At 49.3% G+C, this 27,348-nt stretch overlaps 1 protein-coding gene across 1 annotated transcript in view; it reads left to right on the top strand.

The window, feature by feature from the left end:
• The window catches only part of PGAP3 (post-GPI attachment to proteins phospholipase 3), a 29,332-nt gene extending 15,431 nt beyond the window's left edge, over positions 1–13,901 (top strand). Inside the window, exons 6-8 of the mRNA XM_040436558.1 lie at positions 8,564–8,700; positions 8,815–9,019; positions 12,958–13,901. Of these exons, the coding sequence (XP_040292492.1) occupies positions 8,564–8,700; positions 8,815–9,019; positions 12,958–13,018 (403 nt within the window). The 3' untranslated portion in view covers positions 13,019–13,901. The remainder of the gene's footprint in view (positions 1–8,563; positions 8,701–8,814; positions 9,020–12,957) is intronic.
• Positions 13,902–27,348: the final 13,447 nt, after the last annotated feature.

Raw genomic sequence — 27,348 nt, forward strand, 5'->3', positions numbered from 1 at the left:
TCTGCGAATTGAGCGGGCTTTAGACATTATATCTTCTTTCAGTGTATAGTCATTGACGTAGCATATTATGTCTTGCGGGAGTCCTCCCAAAGATTTAGGTCAGAGGACCCTATATGCCCGGTCCATCTTGATGGGGTGGGTTAATGGGCGGTATAGGATAGTTTTGAAGATATGTTGCAGTATTGCAGGAACATCTTTTGTTTTCTTTGGATTCAGGAACCCCTCTCAGCCTTATATTATGACGTCTACCCCTGTTATCTAGGTCCTCGACATGTCGCTGTAGGTCCTGTAGGAGGAGAGACTGTGAGGAAGTGCGGTCTTGAACATGGCAGATCACTGACCAAGCAGTATTGTGGTCTTCTTCCAGCTGATTGAGGCGGAGACCGATATTCTGACGTCTTTTCGGATAGCCTGCACTTCGGCTTTAAAGGCGTCTTTAACTTCTGATATAAGGGCTTTAAAGTCCTGTTTTGTCGGAAGCTGTTGTATATGGGACCACCAATCAGGAGGGGGTGATCTGGGGGTATTTGGTATTTGGATCTACAGAGGATGAGGCTGATCGGTGCCTAGAAAGGGGATCTAGACCGCAAGATCCGTGGAATGTCTGAGCCATCTGCTGGCAAAAGCCTAGGCATCTCCTCAGGTGTCTGGTCTGTGATCATTCTAGACCTAGAAGCCCTCTGAGGTAGCGGGTCGAGCTGCTGGTGAGAGAGTTCAGAACTGTCGGCAGTATGAGGTAATGAAACCCCGGAGAGGGGGGGTCAGCGCGTGCATCCCTGTTTAAGAGGCTATGTGCTTGTTAATGGAGAGTCTAGTGTCTGGTGCCTCCGGCCGGGCAAGCACCTGTGGGTTAAGTAGCTGACCCTGCTTATTTCCTCGGGTAGAAGGTGAAGGCGTTTGTGGCGTCAGCTCACTGAACCTGTGCTCCTCCTCCATCTTCTCCGGCCCCGAGAATTCCCCACGTCTCCTCACCTCCACTTCCAGTGAGAGGAAGTTTTCTCGTGAATGGCATTGGGGGACACCGCACCATGGGTATATGCCAAGCTGACACTAGAAAGAAAAGTGTTGGTTCCACCCATCTGGGCTATACCCACTGCACATGCTGGAGATAACCACCAGTTTTTTTCTAGTGTCATAGGAGGCAGACATGACCTGCTCTTTTTTTCTTTGCAGGTCCTGCTGCTTTTTTCTTTTTTTTTTTTTCTTTTCTTTTTCTTCCACAGGTTCAGCAGGCTGGGGCTCCATAGTGGACTTCCACCATAGTTGCACCCCCTGCGGGCGCGTACTTTATACTTAGCCGGTCGCCCAGTCCCCACAACTGCATCCGCAGTGGATGCCGGCATTCACAGTTTCGCCTGTTGAGTTTGCCGATGGGGCGACCCAGCTGCGCCTGAAGACGTCTGAGGGTGAGTATTAATCCTCCCATGAAACTAGTGGGTCCCTTTTCTCCCAGTATAGGGGGAGGGGGTCCTTCTCCATAGTCAGGGCGCCCTTGTCCCCCTGTCCTTCGGGTGGTCACTTTTCTTGGGGCATACAGGTTGTTAGGGGCTCATTGGAGGTCACATTCTTGGACACAGCACTCCTCTGTCTGCCCTCCTGGACCTCCGCCCGCCTGTCTTCCCCCCCCCCCCCCTCCTCAAGTTTCCAGCGGGCGGCAGCTTCCAGCGCGATTCCCGGGCGCACTCGCAAATCGAGGCCCCGTCTTTTTTCCGGCCTACTCGGCCGTGATAGTCCCGCCCCCTGCCTGTTTCCCAGGCTTTCTGTAGTCACACCTTCCTGGGGAGGACTGCGGGAGGATCCTTCTCTCCATCCTCCAATCCCGTCCTGGCGTGGGCTTTCTGCCTGAGGGGCGGGCTTTTTCTGCTGGAGGCTCTGAAGACAGAGCAGTCTCCTCCATCTTGCTGCACCTCACGAGGTTCCACCTAAGTCCGGCGCACAGTCTTCTAAAGCTGCTGCTTTCTTTGGGACACAGCACCTGGGGTCCGGTAGGACAGCTTCGGCTGGCTGTTTTTCTTTCTTACAGGCTCCATCCTAGCCCTCATGACCTCTGCCAGACAGGACCCCCAGTGCCCAACCCCCCTCCTGGGATTGTCACTTATTTTGCTTGCACTAGCTTCATCCAAAAGTTGCCGTGCGGTCAATCTGATCCCACCTGAGTACAGTGCCTTGCTCCCAGGCCCTCCTAAGCTGCCCCGGCCGCCACTGCTGTGTCGGTCCCTCCTGATTGGGCCACGTCCCTGTCCCAAGCCATAGGGAACCTTGCCAGTCTCTCCCAATCTATGGTGCAGTCGCTGGATCACTTGCTGGCCCAAATCGCGGCCGCCTCAGCCCCCAGTAGGGAAACAGTCCGGGCTCGCTCTCGCTCTGACACCAGGTCCCGTAAGCGATCTCGTGTGCTCTCAGCTGGGTCACGCTCATCCTCAGTTTCCTCGGTTCACTCCCTGGATAAATCTGAGTCCAGCGAAGTCTCCTATTCTGCCGTTTCTGCCGCTCCTGGGGACACCTCTGACTCAGATTCCGGATCTGAACAGAGCGCATCTATGTCTGCGGCCATGCAGGATCTCATAAAGGCAGTCAGGGACACTCTCTGAGTGCAGAAGGCCCAGGAATCCGTGTCATTCCGCCTTTCCTGGCGCCCCGCCTTGGTTTTTCCTGACCATGCGGACCTCAACGCACTTCTGGCTAAGGAGTGGCGTCACCCTGATGCCCTTTTTACCTTTGCAGAGGAGTCGATCAACCTAAGGTCTGAACCACCTCAGGTTGATCCCCAGGTGGCGCGCTTGGCCAAGGCGACCACCCTTCCTTTGGCAGATGCGGCTTCCTTGTCGGATCCCTCTGACAAGAGGATCAACTCTTTAGCAAAATCAGTTTTTGTTGCAGCGGGGTCCGCTGTTCGTCCAGCTTTTGCCGCGTCTTGGATGGGTAAGGGCTACGTTGTCTGGACCAAACAATTCATGGTCCTTGCCCCAGGACTCCGCTCAAGGCTAGCTTCCTGTCCTCGCCTCTCAAATTCTTCAGGCCTCCCGGTACCTCTGTGATGCTTCCATGAAATGGCTAACTCCGTGGCCATCCGCCGCACGGTCTGGCTCCGTACCTGGGCGGCAGATGCAGCTTCCAAGAAGGCTCTCATTTCTCTCCCTTTTCTAGGCGGTAGACTCTTTGGGAAGCGCTTGGAGGAACTTATTTCCGAGGCCACGGGGGGTAAAAGTTCTCTTCTCCCCAAAAATCAACCTTTCCGGCTTCCTGGATCGGCTGCGCGATCGTGGCATTTTCGTTTCTTTCGGGACTCCTCCTACCGCTCAGACAAAAAGTCTCCTAGGCCCTCTTTTAAGGCCAAGCCCTCCTGGCATGCTAGACCGAAGCCTTCTAAGCCACAGCCCGCAAAAACAACCTTTTTCCTGTCAACTCCACCCCGGTCCGCCGCAAGGGCGGCCTATTTATTTATTTATTTATTTTTTCAGGCCATTCTCTCTCTAGGGGTCATTGTCCCAGTTCCGAGCTTGGAACGGTTCCAGGGGTTTTGCTCGAACCTTTTCACGGTTCCCAAGAAAGACGGGTTGCTTCGCCCCATCCTGGATCTCAAGGCCCTCAACCTGTTTGTCCGCGTCCGCCATTTTCGCATGGAGTCCCTCCGGTCAGTGATCGCCTCCCTGGAAGAGGGCAAGTTCCTGTCGTCCATCGACATTCAGGACGCCTATCTCCATGTCTCCATCGCCCATTCCCACCAGAGATTCCTTCGCTTTGCGGTGGGTTCTCTGCATTTTCAGTTCGTGGCCCTTCCCTTCGGTCTGGCTTCTGCCCCAAGGGTCTTCACCAAGGTATTGGCTCCCCTCATTGCTCTTCTGTGTACCAGGGGAGCTGCGGTGATTCCCTCCTGGACGACCTTCTGGTGAAGGCCCCTTCCCGCGCAGACAATCTGTCCAGCCTCCACATTACTCTTTCGGTTCTGTCCCAGTTTGGGTGGCTGGTGAATTTTCCCAAGTCCTCCCTGGTCCCCGGCTATAGGATGTCCTTCCTGGGTATGATCTTCGACACTCGCCTCGGGCGAGTCTTTCTTCCCCAGGTCAAGGTGACGTCTCTCCATTTGGGGGTGGCTCGCCTCTGCGACCCGCCCCCTCTTCCCATCAGGATGTGCATGCGAGTTCTGGGCCTTATAGTGGTCTCCTTCGAGGCAATCCCCTATGCCCAATTGCACACCAGACTTCCCCAGAGGTCCCTACTCTCCAGTTGGGACAAGTCTCCGTCCGGTCTCGATCGCCTGATCCGCCTTTTCCCTGAGGTCCGCCGGGGCTTGCGTTGGTGGCTCCTACCTCGCATGGTCTTTCCTCGGCAGGTCTTTCCTTCTGCCAGGCTGGCAGGTAATCACCATCAATGGCAGCCTGATGGGCTGGGGGCTGTATTCGGGTCCCTCACAGCCCAGGGACAGTGGTCAGCGGAAGAGTCTTCCCTGTCGATCAATGTCCTGGAACTCAGAGCCATTTTCCTCGCTGTCTGCCGCTGGACTCGCCTGATAGAAGATCTCCTGATCCTGATCCAGTCGGACAATTCCGCGGCCGTGGCTTACTTGAATCACCAGGGGAGCACCAGAAGCGGAACTGTCCTCAGGGAAGCCTTGCGAATCCTGCGGTGGGCGGAAGCTCACGTTCCCGCTCTCCCCAGTCTACATCCCCGGGGTCGATAATTGGGCGGCGGACTTTCTCAGTCGCCATTGTCTCGACCCCGGCAGAGTGGTCCCTCCATCCGGAGGTGTTTCTGCACCTGTGTCAACGGTGTGGAACCCCAGACATGGACCTGTTCGCTTCTCGTCTGAACCACAAGATTCCGGCTTATGTCGCCAGGTCCTGGGACCTTCAGACTCTGGCGGTGGTGGCTCTGGTTTTTCCTTGGTCTCAGTTCAGCCTCCTTTACCTCTTCCCTCCTTTTCCGCTTCTTCCCTGGGTACTCAAACGCCTCAAGGAGGCTCGGGTCCCAGCTATCCTGGTGGCTCCGGATTGGCCCTGCAGAGCGTGGTACGCAGACCTCGTGTCTCTGCTCGCAGACGTCCCGTGGCAGCTTCCCCTGCGTCCCAACCTCCTTTCCCAAGGTCCGCCATTCCACCCTAATTTACCGCAACTGCGTTTTACGGTGTGGCTGTTGAGGCCGCGGTCCTGAGGTTCTGCGGTCTCTCACAGTCTGTCATTCAGAGTATGCTTCACGCCCGTAAACCCCAATCGGCCAGGATTTATCATCATACCTGGCGGGTGTATTTTTCCTGGTGTGAATCTGGGCAGTTTCATCCTCTCTGCTTTTCTGTGCCTAGGATTCTGTCTTTTCTCCAGGCCGGTTTTGACAAGGGTCTTCGACTGGCCTCTCTCTTAAGGGTCAGATTTCAGCCCTGTCCGTTTTTTTCCAGAGGTCTCTGGCTTTCCGTCCTCGGGTGAAGACTTTTCTCCAGGGGGTCGCTCACCGTGCTCCCCCCGTTCGTCCCCCTGTGGAGCCATGGGACTTGAATCTTGTCCTTGATGCTCTTCAGTCTTCTCCTTTCGAGCCACTGAAGGATGTCTCTCTTTCCTTCGTTTCCAAGATCGCCTTCCTTGTGGCGATTACCTCTATCCGCAGGGTCTCTGAGCTTGCTGCGCTTTCTTGCAAGTCTCCCTACCTTGTGTTCCACCAGGACAAAGTGGTCCTTCGTCCAATTCCCACTTTTCTTCCCAAGGTGGTGTCCTCATTCTATATTAATGAGGAGATTGATTTAACTTCTTTCTGTCCTAATCCCGCTCATCCCAGGGAGAGATCCCTTCATCGTCTGGATGTCGTTCGGTTGCTCCGCCTGTATCTTCGGTTAACGGAGTCTTTCAGGCATTCTGACCCCCTCTTTGTTGTTCCTGACGGACCTCGTAAGAGTCTGCAAGCTTCCAAAGCCACCGTCTCCCGTTGGATTCGGTCGTCTGTCAATGAGGCCTATGTTACAAAGGGTCGGGTTTCCCCCCTTTCGGTTGACCACTCACTCCACTAAGGCGACCAGGGCCTCTTGGGCGGTTCGGCATCAGGCTTCTGCTTCCCAGGTCTGCAAGGCCGCCACCTGGGCTTCGCTTCAAACCTATTTGTAGTTCTATCAGATCCATTCCTTGGCCTCTGCCGATGCCAGCTTGGGTTGCAAGGTTTTGCAAGCAGCTGTGTGTTAGGTGACTTGCATGGCTGTTTCTTCCCTCCCTCGTGGAATACTTTTGGACGTCCCATGGTGCTGTGTCCCCCAATGCCATTCACGAGAAAAATTTATTTTTGTACTCACCATAAAATCCTTTTCTCGTAGGATGCATTGGGGGACACAGATCCCGCCCTCTTTGGTTATTTCTAGACTTCTGGGTTTTTTCCCGGGGGTTTTTGTTCTCGTCCTATCTCTGGTTTAGGACCTGTTGGCTTCTTATTTTTGTTCAGTTGTTGCTCCTACTGCTTTTTTGACCAACTGGTTAGCTCCAGCATGTCCAGTGGGTATAGCCCAGATGGGTGGAGCCAACACTTTTCTTTCTAGTGGCAGCTGGGCATATACCCATGGCGCTGTGTCCCCCAATGCATCCTACGAGAAAAGGATTTTACGGTGAGTACAAAAATTATTTTTTGTTCAGGCGGATGTCAGCCTGCTCTCGAACTGTGCAGCAGGGCGCCATCTTGAGCTCTGGGACCTCGCACTCTCTGCGCACAAAAGCATCCATGGTGAGGGATGTGAAGTTTCTGGGGGGTCTGCGCTGCTTTTAGGCGGCTTCCCAATCCTCTTCTTCCCCATAGTGGTGAGGGATAATGCAAATTTTAGTCTGGATGGAGCTTGCGGGCGACGGAGCTCAGAGTTCAGGCGTCCTGCACCATCGGCTTCCGGCCACACCCCAGTTTCACCTTTTAAGTTGCATTAGTGAAATAAATGAACTTTTCACGATATTCAAATTTTTCGAGTTTTACCTGTATAAGAGAAAGATCTGTGTTTAGAGCCACACCTGGATTTAGCTCAAAATCACTGATGGAAATCACTGACCAAACACTGACTTGTGAATGAGGCATCACACCAACCAAACTACTGCTATAGTCTTTCCCTACTGCCTGCCTCAGGTGCTGCCCCCTTGCCCCACTATCTGCCTCAGCTGCTGTCTCCTTGCCCCAGCTGCTGTCTCAGCTGCTGTCTCCTTGCCCCAGCTGCTGTCTCAGCTGCTGTCTCCTTGCCCCAGCTGCTGTCTCAGCTGCTGTCTCCTTGCCCCAGCTGCTGTCTCAGCTGCTGTCTCCTTGCCCCAGCTGCTGTCTCCTTGCCCCAGCTGCTGTCTCAGCTGCTGTCTCCTTGCCCCAGCTGCTGTCTCAGCTGCTGTCTCCTTGCCCCAGCTGCTGTCTCAGCTGCTGTCTCCTTGCCCCAGCTGCTGTCTCAGCTGCTGTCTCCTTGCCCCAGCTGCTGTCTCAGCTGCTGTCTCCTTGCCCCAGCTGCTGTCTCAGCTGCTGTCTCCTTGCCCCAGCTGCTGTCTCAGCTGCTGTCTCCTTGCCCCAGCTGCTGTCTCAGCTGCTGTCTCCTTGCCCCAGCTGCTGTCTCAGCTGCTGTCTCCTTGCCCCAGCTGCTGTCTCAGCTGCTGTCTCCTTGCCTCAGCTGCTGTCTCCTTGCCCCAGCTGCTGTCTCAGCTGCTGTCTCCTTGCCCCAGCTGCTGTCTCAGCTGCTGTCTCCTTGCCCCAGCTGCTGTCTCCTTGCCCCAGCTGCTGTCTCCTTGCCCCAGCTGCTGTCTCAGCTGCTGTCTCCTTGCCCCAGCTGCTGTCTCCTTGCCCCAGCTGCTGTCTCAGCTGCTGTCTCCTTGCCCCAGCTGCTGTCTCAGCTGCTGTCTCCTTGCCCCAGCTGCTGTCTCCTTGCCTCACGGCCTGCCCCAGCTGCTGTCTCCTAGCCTCACGGCCTGCCTCAGCTGCTGTCTCCTAGCCTCACGGCCTGCCTCAGCTGCTGTCTCCTTGCCTCACGGCCTGCCTCAGCTGCTGTCTCCTTGCCTCACGGCCTGCCTCAGCTGCTGTCTCCTTGCCCCTCTGCCTGCCTCAGCTGCTGTCTCCTTGCCCCTCTGCCTGCCTCAGCTGCTGTCTCCTTGCCCCTCTGCCTGCCTCAGCTGCTGTCTCCTTGCCCCTCTGCCTGCCTCAGCTGCTGTCTCCTTGCCCCTCTGCCTGCCTCAGCTGCTGTCTCCTTGCCCCTCTGCCTGCCTCAGCTGCTGTCTCCTTGCCCCTCTGCCTGCCTCAGCTGCTGTCTCCTTGCCTCACTGCCTGCCTCAGCTGCTGTCTCCTTGCCTCACTGCCTGCCTCAGCTGCTGTCTCCTTGCCTCACTGCCTGCCTCAGCTGCTGTCTCCTTGCCTCACTGCCTGCCTCAGCTGCTGTCTCCTTGCCTCACTGCCTGCTTTTGCTCCCGTCCTGTTGCCCCCCTGCCTGCTTTTGATCCCGTCCCCTTGCCCCACTTCCTGCCTCATTTGCTGTGTTGTAGCCCACATTGCTGTCCGGCTCCGCACATTAAAACCATAATGACCACTTTGGATATGTGAAGGGTTTATTGTGAATCAATTGTAATTATACATCTCCTCTCAGGACTCTAGGTCTTCGATACCCTTCTGTTGCCAGTATTTTTGGTGCTCTCCTGGTCCTTCTATTTGCGTGCCATGTATCTTACTTGACCCTTGGACGGTTTGACTATAGTTACAACATGCTAGCAAATGCTAGCTTTGGTGAGTTGAGGTTCATTATATTAATTGTGTGATTTATATGCTTCAGTGCATTTCCTACTGTTCTTCTAGTCTTGTATGGGACACTGGATCATTTCTGTTATTCTTTTTGAACAGGCATGGTTAATCTAGTGTGGTGGCTCGTATGGTGCTTGAGGAGACATTCTCACCAGCCTTACCTCTGGAAATGTGTCCTGGTGGTTGTCTTGTTACAAAGCCTGGCGCTTCTGGAATTACTAGATTTCCCTCCTGTCCTGTGGGTACTGGATGCCCATGCCCTCTGGCATTTCAGCACCATCCCTCTAAACATTCTTTTCTACAGGTGAGTGACTAAAGCGATGTTGTAGTCCAATCTGACTACATTGTATTATCTGCCTTTTTTATATGCTTACAGCTCCTTCAATCCCTGTGCCTGAAACTATACAGCCCCTTCTTAAAGAGAACATATCAGCTCTGATGACAATATTGTGAGCTTCCTCTGTTATTCCTCCTGGAAATGTGCAAATACATTTGAGAACCTTTGTTCTGGCTCATAGAGTGGGGTCCCTGAGCTCCCTCTATAACAACCATGTGCCCTAACAGAGCAAATGTACAGGATTTTCTTTATAAGATGACTCCTTTAAAGCATGAAGAATAAAGTGTTTTTCAGGGTTTGAGTATATATAAAATCCTTTGTTCAACAGTGTATAGTTTATATTATTCCTAGCAATTATTCCCCCCTGAGTGTAACAATGGTGACTACATTTTCCAAAATGTCCATTATATATACAGTATACATATGTATATTTATACACACACTACCGGAAAATGAAAAAAGAACATCTGGAAAATGTAATGTGCTTGAACTAAGATTGAGAAAGTATAAAGCAGGTCCTGCCTAGGTGCTAATGGTGGCCGCATTAGGCAGGGCTGGAGAGTGCCTACTGCCATCATGCATAGTGCGACATAGAGACACACAAGACCAGTACCAGGTGTCATGATGTGGTGCGCCCTTAGCCGTATGTCCAGGATGTCTTGGAACCAGTCCTTCTGCCTTTTTTTGATTCAGGAGATGTGATATGTTCCAACAAGATAACACCCGTCCACACATTACGCACCCTACACAACGTGCTCTTCATTGTATCCAGCAGATCTGGTATCGCCAGATCTCTCCATAGTTGGGAAGGTCTGGGGATGGATGAGGTTATGGATCTCCCATGCACTGCAGCCAGCAACCCCCTTGGCTGAACTACTGCTCCAAGTTGAAGGAGCCTGGAATGAAATAACACTGGAGCATATCCAGCATTTGTATGACCGTTACCATGCCAGAGTGGTAGGCGGTATCATGGCAAGGGGAGATGCCACCTATTATTTATGTGAATGTGCGTCAATACCCTGCTGAACCCAAAATAAAGGGTGCACCACCTTGGTCTTGTGATCGTTCACTAAGCACCACTAGCCGTTTATGCTTTGTCAATTTTTAGCTCACTTGCATTCAATTTCCTAGGTGTTCTTTTCTCATTTTCCAAGTATAGGTCTAGTTTGCACATATGGGTTTGTTTTTGTCTCTTCTACTGTACCTTTCTGAATGTGCCATTGTGAGGAATATAAATTAATATTTACTGTCAGCCATGTTCTCACACCAGCCATCAGCTGTAAGATAGCAGAGGTAGTGAACTCCACAGGAGGCCCCTGCTTCAAAACCCAGCCATATGGCAGAGAACTTCTTGCACCTTTGTTTACAATTTCTCACCTCCATTCAGCCAGCCAGGAACCCACCTAATGGAACAGGAAAAACCTCTCTGCAGGGGTCTGGGCCATTCCCCAGTTCAATCAAAATTTATCAGACATATTGGAGCCGGTAGTTCATAAGGAATTATGAATCGCCCTTCCATAACAGACATAAACCCGATACCTATTTGTGTCCCTGTGGCCACGATGAACAGGCCTGTGGTCTTAGTGTGGTGGAGGGAGGCCAGGGAGGGGAGATATACATATCTCCCCACAGAAACCAAATAACGGTACCATGCTTAGACTCTACTGGTAGCCGGAACCCAGGCAGATCCATTGGTCCCGGAACCACCCCCCTGCGACATTCTGGTCTGGAGCCATTATCCCTAATCGGTTTTGTGGGTCATTTGCTGCCAACCCAGCAAAGGGAGGAAGTGGACCCCTCCCAGAGGTCGGGAGGGGAGGGGCCGGCTACAGGTTAAAAGGCTTGTGCCAGCAAGCGGGCGTGTCTTTTCTCTGAAGGAGGGTCACATCGTGCCATGTGTTTAGAGGGACCTGCAACCTGCTGACATCACTGCCCTCCATGTGAATACAGATAAGAACTCATCACAACTAGTGTTGAGCGAACTTCTGTTTTAAGTTCGGCGTCTAAAGTTCGGCTTCCGGTTAGCGGAGAATCCCGATATGGATTCCGAATTCCGTTGTGGTCCGTGGTAGCGGAATCAATAATGGCCGATTATTGATTCCGCTACCACGGACCACAACGGAATTCGGAATCCATATCGGGATTCTCCGCTAACCGGAAGCCGAACTCACAACCCAAAAGGACTCATCCATCTGGTAAACTGACTTTTGTTCTGCTTAACCCTGTTTGTACCACGCCATCTGTATTTGTAACCTCAGACCACTGTATATATCCTTGTGTGTATAGTTTTATTTCTAGTGAGCCCTTAAGGCGATTTAAATATATAATTTAATCTTGCGCTGTCTTGTATCTCGATCACGAATCCCCACGTCTGTGTTTCGGCCTAGTAATACGCTACCGCGGGTTGCTTTCTTACCCTATATAATCCCGTTAGCGGAACTGGCTTATATCAAACAAGAAACTGGTGGCAGTCTTCCCGGGCTGAGGACGCGTTGAGCCAGAACAAAGGTTCTCAAATGTATTTGCACATTTCCAGGAGGAATAACAGAGGAAGCTCACAATATTGTCATCAGAGCTGATATGTTCTCTTTAAAGGGTTTCTATCACTTCGTATGCCATAATTAGCTCTCAGACACTAGCGATCCGCTAGTGTCTGCTCTGGCCAACCATCCTAATATAACTGTTTATTGGGCAGCCGTTTTGCTAAAAAAATAACTTTTATAAATATGCTAATGAGCCTCTAGGTGCTATGTGGGGGCGTCATTAGCACCTAGAGGCTCCGTCTACCTTCATACACAGCCACCGCCCAGCGCGTCCCTCCAGCCCGCCCATCTCCTGATGAATGCGATCCTCCGTGTGACGCAACGGACGAATTCTCGCGCATGCGCCGTGCGCGGCTGTATTCGGCGCATGCGCAGAGAATGTCTGACCGCTTCCCTGCTCAGACATCTCCACTGCGCCTGTTCCTTGGAGCACTATGACGTCATCGGCGCAGGCGCAGTGGAGATGTCTGAGCAGGGAAGCGGTCAGACATTCTCTGCGCATGCGCCGAATACAGCCGCGCACGGCGCATGCGCGAGAATTCGTCCGTTGCGTCACACGGAGGATCGCATTCATCAGGAGATGGGCGGGCTGGAGGGACGCGCTGGGCGGTGGCTGTGTATGAAGGTAGACGGAGCCTCTAGGTGCTAATGACGCCCACATAGCACCTAGAGGCTCATTAGCATATTTATAAAAGTTATTTTTTTTAGCAAAACGGCTGCCCAAAAAGCTCTTATATTAGGATGGTTGGCCAGAGCAGACACTAGCGGATCGCTAGTGTCTGACAGCTAATTATGGCATATGAAGTGATAGAAACCCTTTAATAAGGGGCTGTATAGTTGGGTACAATTGAAAGGCACTATTACTTCTCCATACAACTTCCGAGTTTGGGGAAGGTGCCCATAAAGGTGCATGGCCTCCAGACGCAGAGGTATTCTTACCTAAAGTTTTTTTACGTCTAGTGGAAAATGTGTCTGCACGTATGGGACATACTGAGTCTGTATTCCTCTGAATATCTCTGGCAGTCCTATAGAGATAAATTGAGCTGCAGTGTGCATGCTCCACCAGCACCCCAATGAAATGGGAAACGTAGTGGGTTGTAACTATGGAGACACCTAGAGCTGCATAGGAGCTGTAAGCACAAAACGGTATTGTATTTTTAATTGCAAAGTTATCTTTTTTTTTATTTTAGATTGATTTTAGTCATAGAAAGCGGTTGCAGAAGTGCACATTGCCTTTAATCTTGCCACATTCTTTGTGTTGCTGTACACCGTTCTGCCAGGAGATGGTGAAATTGTGTTTTAGACGTCAAATAAACTCTTCGCTTTTTACACATTTAACCCTTCTTATTTCTTTCCATTTAGTTTCTTGACGGATGACAGCTTATATCTTCTGAAGGTGAACTCTGTACAGAAACTGGACTAGACTGGGAAGAATTCCTGAATTTGGGTCCTCCACTCTCTCGTGTGTCTCTCGTCTGCTGAATCGGGATTTGAAGTGGCCATGATATACCATTGTATTTCCCTCTCCGAGAGTGGGAGTCTCTGAAGTGCCTTATTGCTGTTGTGAAAGTGACTGTGACATGAGTCTGGTACCCAGTGCAGTCAGTATCCATTTTCTGTGTGACTTATCTCACGTCTGTCATTGGAATATATTTTGCCCACTGCTGTGACTTCAGGGTCTCACACCAGTCTTACAGGAAATCTGCAGTAGATGGCAGATCTGTCAAGCTTGTCATTGTCATTTTTGCTTCTAATATACAAATCTGCACTTTCTATATTATTTTTATATATATATATGCCAGTTATTTGGTAGACAGTACATCATAATCTGTAAACTGGTAAATCAACAAGGGGCAAGAATGTACCGTAATTGTCTTGCATGTATATATTTCAGTTAAAATCTAAAGTTTACTTTTTGCTATATACAAAGTTAGATCATTGAAGGTCTAAACAGTGGGACCCCAACTGGTCATGAATACATTTATCACTTGCCCCCTGTTCTGTTATCAGGCAGTGAGTAGATGAATGTAGCAGAGCCCGCTCAGCTCTTCTTGTATCGCCAATACACTGTAATTTGCCCTGCAGCTTGAATGGATAAATTTCACTTCTATACATCTTCTGGCCTCATCATAGAGAATAGGTAACATGGGGAACCAATTCTTGTTAATGATGGAGATCCCAAGGCTAGACCCCCGTATGTAACATTTATCCCCTATATTGTAGGTATATAATAAATACCCTTTGGGAAAAGCCAGCAGCAGTGTATATGATTTCTCAATATGTTTAATCGGTGATCGTTTCCTAAGGGTATGTTCAAATAAATATGCCTAAGAATCCTCTTCTGACTTTCTGATTACCGCTGCGGCCTTGCAGATTGACATGCGTGCGGATTTAGCCCCGTTCAGTGAGGCTAATCCATATGCAGCTCACTTTCTGAGTTCGGCAATATTACTTTGAAGCCGAATATGGACTGCAGTAAGTATTGGGAAATACAGTATCGGTGATTATAGAGAATCTTAATAATCATATAAACTGCTGCTGCCATCTTTAATGGTATAATTGATAGACTGTGAGTTTGTGTCAGAAATTTCTGTGAGTGAAAATCCATTTCATACATCTGAATAGGACAGTCTTAAGAAATTTCTATAACAAGTTTGCCATGTGTGAATATATTTTAAAGGTGGTGTCTCTTCCTGCTTTGGCACTTAGAGGGGGATCCTGAGCTAGGGGGGTGTACACAGGTTAATGTCGTGTGATAACCCTTTTAATGTTGCTTAGAGAAAGTACTCTTTAAGCCTCAAGATGTATAACAAATGGTCTGGGTGAGTTCAGATTCTGTTTCCCATTTTTCTGACTTTTTCATGTAATCTTTGTTTTTTGTTTTTCTCTATGGTTTTAGTCCTGTGTATTTCATATTAATTCAGGCTGCATGATGTAATATAATCAGGAGTAATGCAGTTTATTCCAGCATGTGCAAACTCTTTAATTGTGCCATTGAATATAAAGTGCCCTTAGGTACTTAAACATATTGTGAGTTGTAACCAGTAATTGGTAGATGGCCCAATATTCCAGCGGTAATGACCCATTTATAAATATATACAAATACACGGGGAAATTAACAAATTAAAGGGGCTGTCCAAGATTATAAAAAAAAATGGTCTGACCTTTTTTTTCCATTAAGAGTAACACTCTTGTATAAAGGTACTTTCACAGTTGCGTTTTTCTTTTCCGGCATTGAGTTCCGTCCTAGGGGCTCTATACCGGAAAAGAACTGATAAGTTTTATCCCCATGCATCCTGAATGGAGAGCAATCCGTTCAGGATGTCTTCAGTTCAGTCTTTTTGACTGATCGGGACAAAGATAAAACCGCAGCATGCTACGGCCAAATAAACTGAAGACTTGCCTGCATTTTTTTTCTATAGGAATGTATTAGTGCCGAATCCGGCATTCAAAATACCCGGAATGCCGGACCTGTCCTTCCGATCTGCGCATGCACAGACCGAAAAAAAGGTGAAAAAAATAAATGCCGGATCCGTTTTTCCGGATGACACCAAAAAGACGGATCCGGCATTTCAATGCATTTTCTGACTGAACAGGCATTTTTCAGACTGATCAGGATCCTGATCAGTCTTACAAATGCCATCAGTTGGCATACGTTTTGCCGGATCCGGCAGGCAGTTCTGGCAACGGAACTGCCTGCCAGATCAGTCTGCCGCAAGTGTGAAAGTACCTTAAGTGGTACTCATGTGAACGAGGCAGTAGAAAGTTGGACCCTTTTTTCTAATTCCATTTAAGCCACTGTCTGCGTTCATTGTCTTGTATTGAATCTGTATATATGGCGGAGCAAATCTGTGGTATTTTGCCAGTCATTTTAAAGGCATCAGTGGGGCATTGTCACCTACTATGAGGTCTGATCCCCTAAAATTCCTTTCCCTTACATTCATGATCAGTAAGAGTCCTCCAAATGTTTTCAGAGAGCTTTTAAGCCTTTAAGTTTCCACTGATTTTGGTAAATTTTAGAACAATATGTTATGGTTAAAAAGGGAATATTTTAAATGTGTGCCAAAAAAAGAATACACCCAACCGACCCCCACCCCATAAGGCTACAAGGCTACAAACCCCAGATCAGTTGCATAAACTGTTCCACTTAATGATCCCAGTTGCCATCCTGGCGGCTCCAGATGTCAATTTTTTTTAATAAAATGGCATAGCAGCTTTCATACTGCTTACTTCTGGAGAGATCTAAACATTCATAGGGTCGGCTTCTGAAAACACTTGCAAGTTAATGTTGATCTTTCAACACCATTTTCAGTGCTAATAAATTTTTTAATCTATATTTAAAAGCAGTCAGAAGTCTTTTTTTTTTTCTGATTCAGCTCCAAACCTCTGTTCACGAGTTAAATGATAACTCTCTGGCTACCTTTAGCCACCACTGGGGGTGGGAATATACTGCATACTGTCTTAGGGCTCATGCACACGACCGTGCCGTTTTTGCGGTCCGCAAAAAACGGATGCTGTCCGTGTGCCTTTCGCAGTTTGCGGAATGGAGCAGGAGGCCCATTATAGAGATGCCTATTCTTGTCCGCAAAACGGACAGGAATAGGACATGTCTCATAATTTTTGCGGGGTCACAGAACGGAGCAATGGATGCAGACAACACACAGAGTGCTGTCCGCATGTTTTGGGGACCCATTGAAATGAATGGTTCCGTATACAGAATCAAAATACGGTCCGTATATGGAACGCAAAAAAACGTTTGTGTGCATGAGCCCTTTTTGTTAAATTCAGTGTGTAAACAGTATGCAGGAAGCACCCCGGCTCCCTCTAGTGGTGACTTCAGGCAGTCAAGAGTTTACAATTAAAAAAATGTTGAAGGCTGGTAACTGAATTAAATAATGATCAAGTATATATACTTATAGCAGGCCAATTTAATAATGGCCTGAATAAGTGTGCCACATAAAAGAAAGCCACTCGCCTGTTCCGAGCAGTTTTGTTTGAGCACCAGCGATCTTGTCCCCGCTACTCCCTGGCCAGGTCATTTACGTTTTATTATAAACTCGACTGCAACTACATTCCTCCTCATTTATTGTTTTCTCAAGCCCTCCTTGGCTGTGGGAGCTTATCAACCCAGGTCAGTGGCCACCTTTCATTACATAAAATCGCCAATCAACGGTCCTGCCCTATATAATATATAAAGCTGTAGCCTTCTATGGATGTTGTTTGCACTGGTTTGCGAGACAGGTTTGGATATGCTGTGGGTAAAGATATGTTCTGTACACATTACATTCCTTTGTGTGTATATGTATACCCTGCTATTTGCACACTTCATCAATCCTCCATGTGTTAGGAAACAATATATTTGCACCAAATGTATTAGTATAACAGCCTGTCAGACTGGAGTTTCCAGTTGCCAGTAATCTGCACCTGCAGTGTTGGGAGGATGCAGGTCTGATGCTATACTGGAATCTATTTTTGCCATGAAATGTGTTTGTTAATATTTGGTTCATTTTAGGTTGTCGATATTTAGAAGGGTGGGAATGCATGTGTGCCTTACTGTCTGTCAACCAATCATTATCCATGCTGCTGTGTAATATATGACTGCTTATCGTCGTTAAAACAATCTGCAACTTAAATAAATTTTTATTTAATGATTTATGATTAAAATCAATAAATTGTGATGACCTGTTGACATACGTACTGTTGTAAATTGAGAGCAATGACCATTGTGTGACCATGTAAGAACATCCAGTTGCAAAGAGTGCAGGTCAACCCTGGCCCCATTAAAGAAGCACTCCAGGATTTTTTTTCTTTGCCTATCCTGCACTATATAGCCAATTATTAACCTTTTCTGGACCTCCGACGTACATGTACGGCTGAAGTCCGGTTTCTTTAAATGCGCCCGCTCGAGAGAACAATAGGCTCCATAGTTGCACACAATAGCCCTGGGTGTCTTCTGTATGAAACACAGGGCTAATGTGTGCGATTGGCAGTAACACCGATCGCAGACATTGAAACCCTCAGATGCCATGGTCAAATGTGACCATGACATCTGAGATAGAGTTGTTGCGGGTATCAAAATATCGATACCCAATCAATATTTTTGTCGCGGTATCGATACGATACCGGGATTTCCATTTTTTCGATACTGGGCTGCGCTTCTGCGCAGTCTAGTATCTCTGAACATGAGCTCGCTGCTGTCAGCGCGCTCATGTTCCCTCAGCAGCACAGGGGAGAAGGAAGCTGTCCTCCCTCCCCCTGTGCTGCCGCTGCCACCAATGAGAAGCGAGGGGCGGGCGCACTGCGCCTCCAATGAAAAGCAAGGGGCGGGCGCACTGCGCCACCAATGAGAAGCGAGGGGCGGGCGCACTGCGCCACCAATGATACGACTTTTCCTACACAGAGCGGCGCCCAGCGATGTCCCAGCACTTACCATTATTCCTGGGCGCCACTCCGTTCGCCCGCTGTGCCCCATTACTGTCTCCTCTCCTGCTCCATATGCTAATTACTATCGGAGCAATGGGGAGGAGACATCAGCTTCTCTAGTGGGCGTTCCTTATCCCTGCACTGCGATTGGACAGCGCTACAGTCAGGGATAAGGAACGCCCACTAGAGAAGCTGATGTCTCCTCCTCATTGCTCCGATAGTAATTAGCATATGGAGCAGGAGAGGAGACAGTAATGGGGCACTGCGGGCGAACGGAGCGCTGCCCAGGAATAATGGTAAGTGCTGGGACATCGCTGGCCGCCGCTCTGTGTAGCCTAATACTGAAAGTCTGGACCCAGGAAAAGTAGTCTTTAACACATACGGTAATACAGGAGGCGGGCACTGGCAGCAGAATCGCATTACCGGCACCCTGCCCCTGACAGGGAGCTGCGATCAGCGGCAGTTAACCCCTCAGGTGCGGCACCTGAGGGGTTAACTGCCGCTGATCTGCCAGTACCCGCCTCCTGTATTAAGGGGGAATTATCATTGGTGGCGCAGTGCGCCCCCCCCCCCCTCAACCCCACACCCTATTAAAATAATTGGTGGCACAGTGCGCCGGCCCCTCTCAATCCCCCCAGTATTAAAATGATTGGTGGCAGTGGTCACAGGGTCCCCTCCCCTCCCCCTCATTGGTGGGGCAGTGGCAGCTTCTGATTGGAGCCCCAGCAGTGTAATCCTGGGGCTCCTATCGGTTACCATGGCAGCCAGGATGCTGAATAGGACAAGGGATGAAAAAAATCCCAGGTTCTGGTCCCTAAGGGGGGAAATAGTTATTAAATAAAAAGTGTAAAAAAATAAATAAATATTAAGTATGAATCACCCCCTTTCCCAATTTCACATATAAAATGTATAAATAATAAACATATTACATATCGCCACTTCAGAAAAGTCCAAACTATTAAAATATAAAAAAAATCTGCGGTGAACGCCGGAACAGAAAAAATAAATAAACTGTCTGATTTGCCATTTTTTTAAATGCAGAATGCACGTGCCTTTTTCGGTTTAGTTTTTTCGTGTGGTATCGAGTATCGCAATACTTTTTCATGGTATCAAAACCGAATCAAAAATTTGGTATCGCAGCAACTCTAATCTGTGAGAGAAAAACCCAAGAGCGATGCGCTTTTGGGGCCTCAACGGCTATAGGGTTGCTGTTGGTTGCATCTGAAAGACCTGGTCTCTCTGAAAGAAACTAGGGCTTTTGAGAGCTATAGTTCCTATTGAGCCCTGCGGGTTGCCAGGGCTCCATAGGAACACAGCAATCCTGCAATAAATTGCAATAGCAATTAAATACAATGTATTGTAAAAACAAGCTTATGATTGCTTATTACAGTCGTCTAGGGTGATTTAAAAAGATATTCAAATATAAAAATTCTAATCACCCCCCTTTCCCCAATTAATAAACATAATAGGCCATCACCACGTCCCAAAATGTCCATACTATTAAAATATAAAAATATTTATCCCATACGGTGAACGCCATGAGGGAAAAAAAAAATCTAAACGCCATATTCGCCATTTTTATGGCTTCACCTCCCCCAAAAGATTGGATAAAAAGTGATAAAAAATGAGCCCCACAGAGCTCTGTAGACATAACTATAAGAAAAATGATGGGAGGTCAGAATATGGCAATGAAAAGAAGATTTTCTCGCTGGTATCATTGGGGGACACAGGACCGTGGGTATAGCTTGCTGCTGCCACTAGGAGGCGAAACTAGGCTGAAAAAAGACTTAGCTCCTCCCCTGCAGGCTATACCCCCTCCAGCCTGGAGAGAGCATGTCAGTTTTTAGCTTAGTGTCGTAGGAGGCAGACCTCCCTGCTTTATGCAGGGCGGCTTTCTTATTTGATTCTTTTTTTATTTTATATTTTTCCTTTTAGGTTGGGAAGCAGAGTTGCTCAGCCTCTCCGTTATCCCAGGGAGCAAGACCGGTGAGAAAATCCACCGCTTACCTCCCCACAGAAGAAAAGGAGGACCAGGGCAGCCTCGCTCCCCTGCTCCTGCCAGCCAAGGGGTCACCTAGGTCCACCAAAGAAGAAGACCCTCCCGCCATGCCAGACTCCTGCCACTCCGGTGCCAGCAGCTGAGTAGGTGACCCTGCTGGAAAAGCTGACCTGCCGGTCCACTAGGGAGGGTGAAGAGGAGGAATATGGGGTGAGTACACAGGACTAGGTAAGTAGGTTAACCCTCTCCCTGCCTCCCTCCCTCTTTGGACAAGTACCGGGCTCCCTCTTCTCTCTCTTCACCCCCACTCCCACTTTTTCTTTGGCAGACGCCGGGCTCCAACTTTTGTGCCTAGGATTTCTGAGGGCATTCCTCCAGTACCCCTCACGGCGCATAGGGGGTTAATGGCCATGTCCCACACTGCCGGACACAGCGGGCAGGCGGCCGTTCGCGCTGCTGCGGCCCAGATCTTACGGCCAGCGTTATGCAGGGAGCGGAGGAGGCTCCCCAGCACTAGTATCCACCCCTCTAGGCAGCAGGTGCCACACGTGCCGCTCCGGAAGGGTTAAAGCCGCACAGGTCGACCGACTGCGCAGGACCTTCCCACTCACCCTCCGAGGTTGTGTGGTTGATAACCTCCGTCTGCGCACTCCAGTGGAGCATCTCCGGTCATTCCCAATCACCCTCCTGGGTTGCTTGGTTGATAGCTCTGCCTGCGCAATCCAATGGTGGACCCCAGACCTTCCCAATCACCCTCCGGGGTCACTTGGTTGATAGCTCTGCCTGTGCAATCCAATAGAGGACCTCCGGACCTTCCCAATCACCCTCCGGGGTTGCTTGGTTGCTAAGCACTGCCTGCGCACTCCAGTGGAGCATCTCCGGACCTTCCTACTCACCCTCCGGGGTCGTTTGGTTGATAAAGCACCGCCTGCTCAGTCCAATGGAGGATCTCCGTACCTTCCCAATCCACCCTCCGGGGTCGTTTGGTTGATAAAGCACCGTCTACGCAGTCCGGTAAGTGATCCTCTGAAAGTTCCCATTCCACCCCCCAGGTAGTTTGGTCGATAAATCCCACCAGGACAGTCTGCTGCTGCCATGGACAAGACTGAGAGTCAAGATTGCACACGAGCGGACCAGAGCAGGATGTATTCCTCCTTGGTCACTCCCGCACCCCCAACCTTCCTCCCCAGGGTCACGCTCAGACGCACCTTTCCTCCCTGGGAAGGTTCTGTCTGAGGGGGTGGGGGGATCACTGATTCGGACTCTGTCATTACCCAGCGCAATCTTCCCAGTTCACGGTAGGCTGCAGTATTTGTCGTATGCATTACTTCCTTCCTTAGGCGGAGTATTTGCACTATTTCTGGATACGGTACTTGCCTTAGACGTTACCTCCTTCCATAGGTGGACTAACGGCACTAGCACTGACTTCAGCGCCTGCGGTAGGTGTTCCCCCTTCTGTAGGTGGCGGAATTGCAGTTACATGGGTGCCATACTTACCGTATGCATTAGCCTCTTCCATAGGTGGCGTTAGGGCACAGTGTTCCCGTATGCATTACCCCTCTCTAGGTTGAGTAATGGCACTCTATCCGGGTACTAGACTCGCAATATGCATACCCTTTTCATTAAGGGGCATAATCTCTGCCACTGGATTCAGTTCCTGCACTATGCATCACCCCTTTCCTTAGGAGGGGTGCTTACACTTCCTCGAGATACAGTTCTTGCAGTATGCGTTGTTCCCCCTTTTGGGTGGAATTGTTGCACTACCACTGAGGCAGTGCTCGACGTAGGCATTGTCAAACTCCATAGATGGGGTACTTCCAGTACCGTTGGATACGGTTCTGACGGTTGCGCTACCCCCTTCCTTGAGCGGGATGTTGCACTTCCACTGGAGGTTATTTCTTTTGTCACATTGACATCTCCATGCTTACTGTTATTTTACCCTTTCGTTAGTGATCTCTAACGGGTGGATGACTAAGCATCTTGAGATGCTGCACCTCCAATGCGCCATGGCTCTAGATGCTCTAGCTTCTTTTGGTGCCCTGGACTCTTCATCTGGTAACTATGGATACCTACAGTGGATACCGTGGCTATTTTCCCGTTGTGGCCTTTTTTTCTTGCCGATACTGGTTTGGGCTTGAATATATCACCCTCTGTCCTCTCGGGGTGTTACCCGGCAACACTTCAGTATCCTAGAGACCACATCTCATTTGGTCATTGTATTTGTCCTCTACAATGTAAAGCGCTCCGACGAGTCGAGGGTCGTACTTACTCTGTATTTTCTAGCCCCCCTCCTCCTTATCGGGGAAAGTGGTAATGCTGACACTCTGGTTTAAGTTTTACAGTGTTCTCCTCCGCATGTGCCCCTTTTACGCTAGTGCTAAGGGTCGTAGCCGTTGCAGTGGGTGTCCCCCCTCAGGTAGGGGTTCTTCCCTGATGCTAGCTTGGCAATTGCTCCTGTTCGGCGCCCTTGTCTGGTGGGGTGCTTTAGGCTAGCTCTACTTACCTGGGGCAGTAGGGTTCCATGACTTATACTGCAAGTCCTCAGTCCTTCCCCTCAGCATTGACAGAATATACCGTGTCTACAATGATACGAGGGGGTCTTTGCATTGTCTCGACATACTAGGGTTCTTCCTCCACAGCTCCTTCATTTGTGGCGGTTTTTTCTAGTGCCGCATTCGGTGGCCTCTGCTGTGTGCCATAGTCTTGCGGTTCCCCTTGAATGGGTTCCTTCTTAGGCGGAGTATGGCACCGCCACTATCATCCCGTGGCTTCTTCTGTATAGTGCCAGTCCCAGATGGGGAATGAGCTTCTCTCCTTCCATCTTTTTCCTTCTCTGGCTTCGGGTTCACGGCCACCCTGCAAGCCTTGGTGGCGCCTACGTCCCTACTTTTCCCTAATCTGCATTTGCATGGGGTATTGTTTCCGGTCCCGGCTGGTGGACTGTGACGCCTTCACATCCTCCTTCTACAGGTGAATTCTTCCTATTGATCCTGGGTGTGCTACCTGTATCTACAATTATCTCCTTTACGACATGAGTAATGTCTGTCAGATCTGTCCGATGGTGATCATACCTTTTTTCTGCCCATTCCGTGGGTAGACTATGAGACTCACCACGCCAGGCGAAGCAGGGGCTCCTGTCATGCGTTACCACCGCTGATGGACTTTTCGTTCTGGGAGCCTTCTATTTCTTTCTCCTCGAACCGCTGGTTGCTTGTCTCTCCCCTTTATCTCCCTGACCAGTAGCCATGCGTGGCGCTGCTCTGGACTCCCCTCATAATTTTTTTCCTATATGACCAGTCTTCCCTGGTACGGGAGGGGCGTTGGACTTCGCCATCGCACTCTATCCAGCAGGGGTATTTCTCTTATCTTGGTCTAGTCAAAATATTCGTCGAGTGGCGTTGCCACGCTGTCAATATATGATCACTGACGGAGATCTTCGCTGTCGGTGGTTCTCGCACCAGATTTACTCGACCTATCTCACATGTATTGGTTCCTTGGCCCGCGGTGGGCCGTGTCTGATTCAGACGTTTTTTCTCTGTGGGTTATCAACCAACTTTTCAGTCTCCCCGCAAGCCTCTTCGGCTCTGGGGCATCGGTCTGCCAATCGACCGCTTCTGTGGAGCGTCTCTCTTTAGCTGGGGTGTATCCCGTGGCCTGGGTTTTTGGTTCTGCATCTGGAGTTAGGGCCCGCTAATTGGTTTCGTCCAGGAGAACGATGGGTCGTTTGGTGGCCTTCAGTGAGGAACATGACCTCTCTCTGTAAATCTTCTTCCCCTCTCTTTTATTTCTGGGAAGGTGGCATTCTTAGGGGCAGGTTTTTCCATCCAACGAATTTGGGAAGTTGGGAGTGCCTTTTCTTGTACGTATATTTTTTTCTTGTCAGGTACTTGCATGAGGCAGTGCTCCGCCCATTTCCTTCTTTTTTGCTTACCCTAGTCACTGCCTTCCATGTCGACAGGACATTGTTTTCCCTTCCTTTCCTTTTCCCTCGCACTCGAGAGTGTGCTCTCCATCAGGATGTATTCGAGCTCGGAGGTTTGCTTGTCCATGACTAGCTCTTTCCGCCGTGCGGATTTTTACCTGGTCATTCCTGGAGGTCCTTGGAAGGGCTCGATGGTCTCCAAGGGGTGTTCCAGGTGGATCCTTTGGCGGCTGCTTAGGCATTCCGCTCCCGGGGCAAGGCTCTGCCCGATGGAGTTTGGGACATCTGACCAGTGGTCAACTTTTTTGTGAAATACATGTTTCATCCTGCATCAGTTTCGCGGTTGTATAAGGCACCGCCTTGGTCTTCCCGGTGCGCGTTACCCAAGTTTTTTTGTCAGGTTCTTCCTAGGCATCGCCAGTGCTACTCCGGCCCGCCAGGTCTCGCAAGCAGTAGTGCATTAAGCATTCTCGAGGGTGTTACTCCATGGGCGTGGACTTTTTTCCCACCCCGTGGACTGCTTTAGGATGTCCCACGGTCCTGTGTCCCCCAATGATACCAGCGAGAAAACGAGATTTTTGTGAAACTCACCTGTAAAATCTCTTTCTCGCGTAGTTCATTGGGGGACACAGCACCCACCCAGTATTTATTAGTGTTGATAGGGATGTCTGGTTGCCGGTCGGGTGTTTAGCGGGTTCGCTTCCGCCGGTGTCTGTTGCATTCTCCTTTAATTGGCACGTTTTCTACTGCTCCTACTGCTTGAGCACAAACTGACATGCTCTCTCCAGGCTGGAGGGGGTATAGCCTGCAGGGGAGGAGCTGCTAAGTCTTTTTTCAGCCTAGTGTCGCCTCCTAGTGGCAGCAGCAAGCTATACCCACGGTCCTGTGTCCCCTAATGAACTACCCGAGAAAGAGATTTTACAGGTGAGTTTCACAAAAATCAAGTTATTTTTTCAAAAGTTTTTTTTTCTTCAGTACTAAAACACAAGAAAAACTACACTGCTCAAAAAAATAAAGGGAACACTTAAACAACACAATGTAACTCCAAGTCAATCACACTTCTGTGAAATCAAACTGTCCACTTAGGAAGCAACACTGAGTGACAATCAATTTCACATGCTGTTGTGCAAATGGGATAGACAACAGGTGGAAATTATAGGCAATTAGCAAGACACCCCCAATAAAGGAGCGGTTCTGCAGGTGGTGACAACAGACCACTTCTCAGTTCCTATGCTTCCTGGCTGATGTTTTGGTCACTTTTGAATGCTGGCGGTGCTTTCACTCTAGTGGTAGCATGAGACGGAGTCTACAACCCACACAAGTGGCTCAGGTAGTGCAGCTTATCCAGGATGGCACATAAATGCGAGCTGTGGCAAAAAGGTTTGCTGTGTCTGTCAGCGTAGTGTCCAGAGCATGGAGGCGCTACCAGGAGACAGGCCAGTACATCAGGAGACGTGGAGGAGGCCAACAACCTAGCAGCAGGACCGCTACCGCCGCCTTTGTGCAAGGAGGAACAGGAGGAGCACTGCCAGAGCCCTGCAAAATGACCTCCAGCAGGCCACAAATGTGCATGTGTCTGCTCAAACGGTCAGAAACAGACTCCATGAGGGTGATATGAGGGCCCGACGTCCACAGGTGGGGGTTGTGCTTACGGCCCAACACCGTGCAGGACGTTTGGCATTTGCCAGAGAACACCAAGATTGGCAAATTTGAAAGCAGGTTTACACTGAGCACATGTGACAGAGTGTTTAGACGCAGTGGAGAACGTTCTGTTGCCTGCAACATCCTCCAGCATGACCGGTTTGGCATTGGGTCAGTAATGGTGTGGGGTGGCATTTCTTTGGAGGGCCGCACAGCCCTCCATGTGCTCGCCAGAGGTAGCCTGACTGCCATTAGGTACCGAGATGAGATCCTCAGACCCCTTGTGAGACCATATGCTGGTGCGGTTGGCCCTGGGTTCCTCCTAATGCAAGACAATGCTAGACCTCATGTGGCTGGAGTGTGTCAGCAGTTCCTGCAAGACAAAGGCATTGATGCTATGGCCTGGCCCGCCCGTTGCCCAGACCTGAATCCAATTGAGCACATCTGGGACATCATGTCTCGCTCTATCCACCAACGTCATGTTGCACCACAGACTGTCCAGGAGTTGGCAGATGCTTTAGTCCAGGTCTGGGAGGAGATCCCTCAGGAGACCGTCCGCCACCTCATCAGGAGCATGCACAGGCGTTGTAGGGAGGTCATACAGGCATGTGGAGGCCACACACACTACTGAGCCTCATTTTGACTTGTTTTAAGGACATTACATCAAAGTTGGATCAGCCTGTAGTGTGTTTTTCCACTTTAATTTTGAGTGTGACTCCAAATCCAGACCTCCATGGGTCGAAAAATTTGATTTCCATTTTCTTTATTTTTGTGTGATTTTGTTGTCAGCACATTCAACTATGTAAAGAACAAAGTATTTCAGAAGAATATTTAATTAATTCAGATCTAGGATGTGTTATTTTTGTGTTCCCTTTATTTTTTTGAGCAGTGTATATAAATGTGTTATCGTTGTAATAGTACTGACCTGGAGAATGTAGGTAACAGTTATGTTTTACCAAATAGGGAAAGCTGTAAAAACAAAAACCATAAAACTGGCGGAATTTTTTTTCCAGCTTTCACCGAAATTGCAGAGTGCTGAAGGAGTTAAAGAATAAGACAGAGTCTCTTGTGAGTACCTGTTTTTTATAGTGTGTAATTTCTCGATACATACATGAACTTTTGTCTTCCTCTGGATCAACTTGCAGGATAACAGGCTGAACTGGACAGATGTCTTTTTTTAGCCTTATAAACCATGTTACTATGTAAATTGTGGGTTGTCAGCCGTCCTGATTCCTTCTGCCCTCAGATATGGTTTTCCTAAAGAATACTACATTTCTTATCATGCTTGCTCCATACAACCCCTTAACACCAGTCTTGTACAGGTACGTGATTGTAGGTTAAGGAGTGAAAAGGGTTGTTCGATTTAGAAAACCTATTCTCATACACCCTATTAGGTATTTTAGGGAAGGTCCTTCATTCAGGATCCTCATCTCTTGTTCAGAGTGAAGAGTGGTTACAAGAGGTTCCTCTTGCTGTAGAAGACCTGTCCTGTCCTGCATTATGCAGACAACCAATTGATTTGAATGGGCACTCTGTAATACATGATTTCTCCTGTGGTGGTGCTGTAGGGTAAGTGAACACTTTCTGCCAGGTTCCATCTCGGATTACAGCTGATCATTGGGAGCCTGGGAGACTTTATCTTTCTATTTTAAAGGGCATCTGTAAGCAGATTTGTACCTATAAAACTGGCTGACCTGTTGAATGTGTACTTGGCAGCTGAAGGCATCTGTGTTGGTCACATGGTCATATGTGCCCACATTGCTGAAAA

The sequence above is a fragment of the Bufo bufo genome, chromosome 6 (assembly GCF_905171765.1).
Source record: "Bufo bufo chromosome 6, aBufBuf1.1, whole genome shotgun sequence".
Taxonomy (NCBI): domain Eukaryota; kingdom Metazoa; phylum Chordata; class Amphibia; order Anura; family Bufonidae; genus Bufo; species Bufo bufo.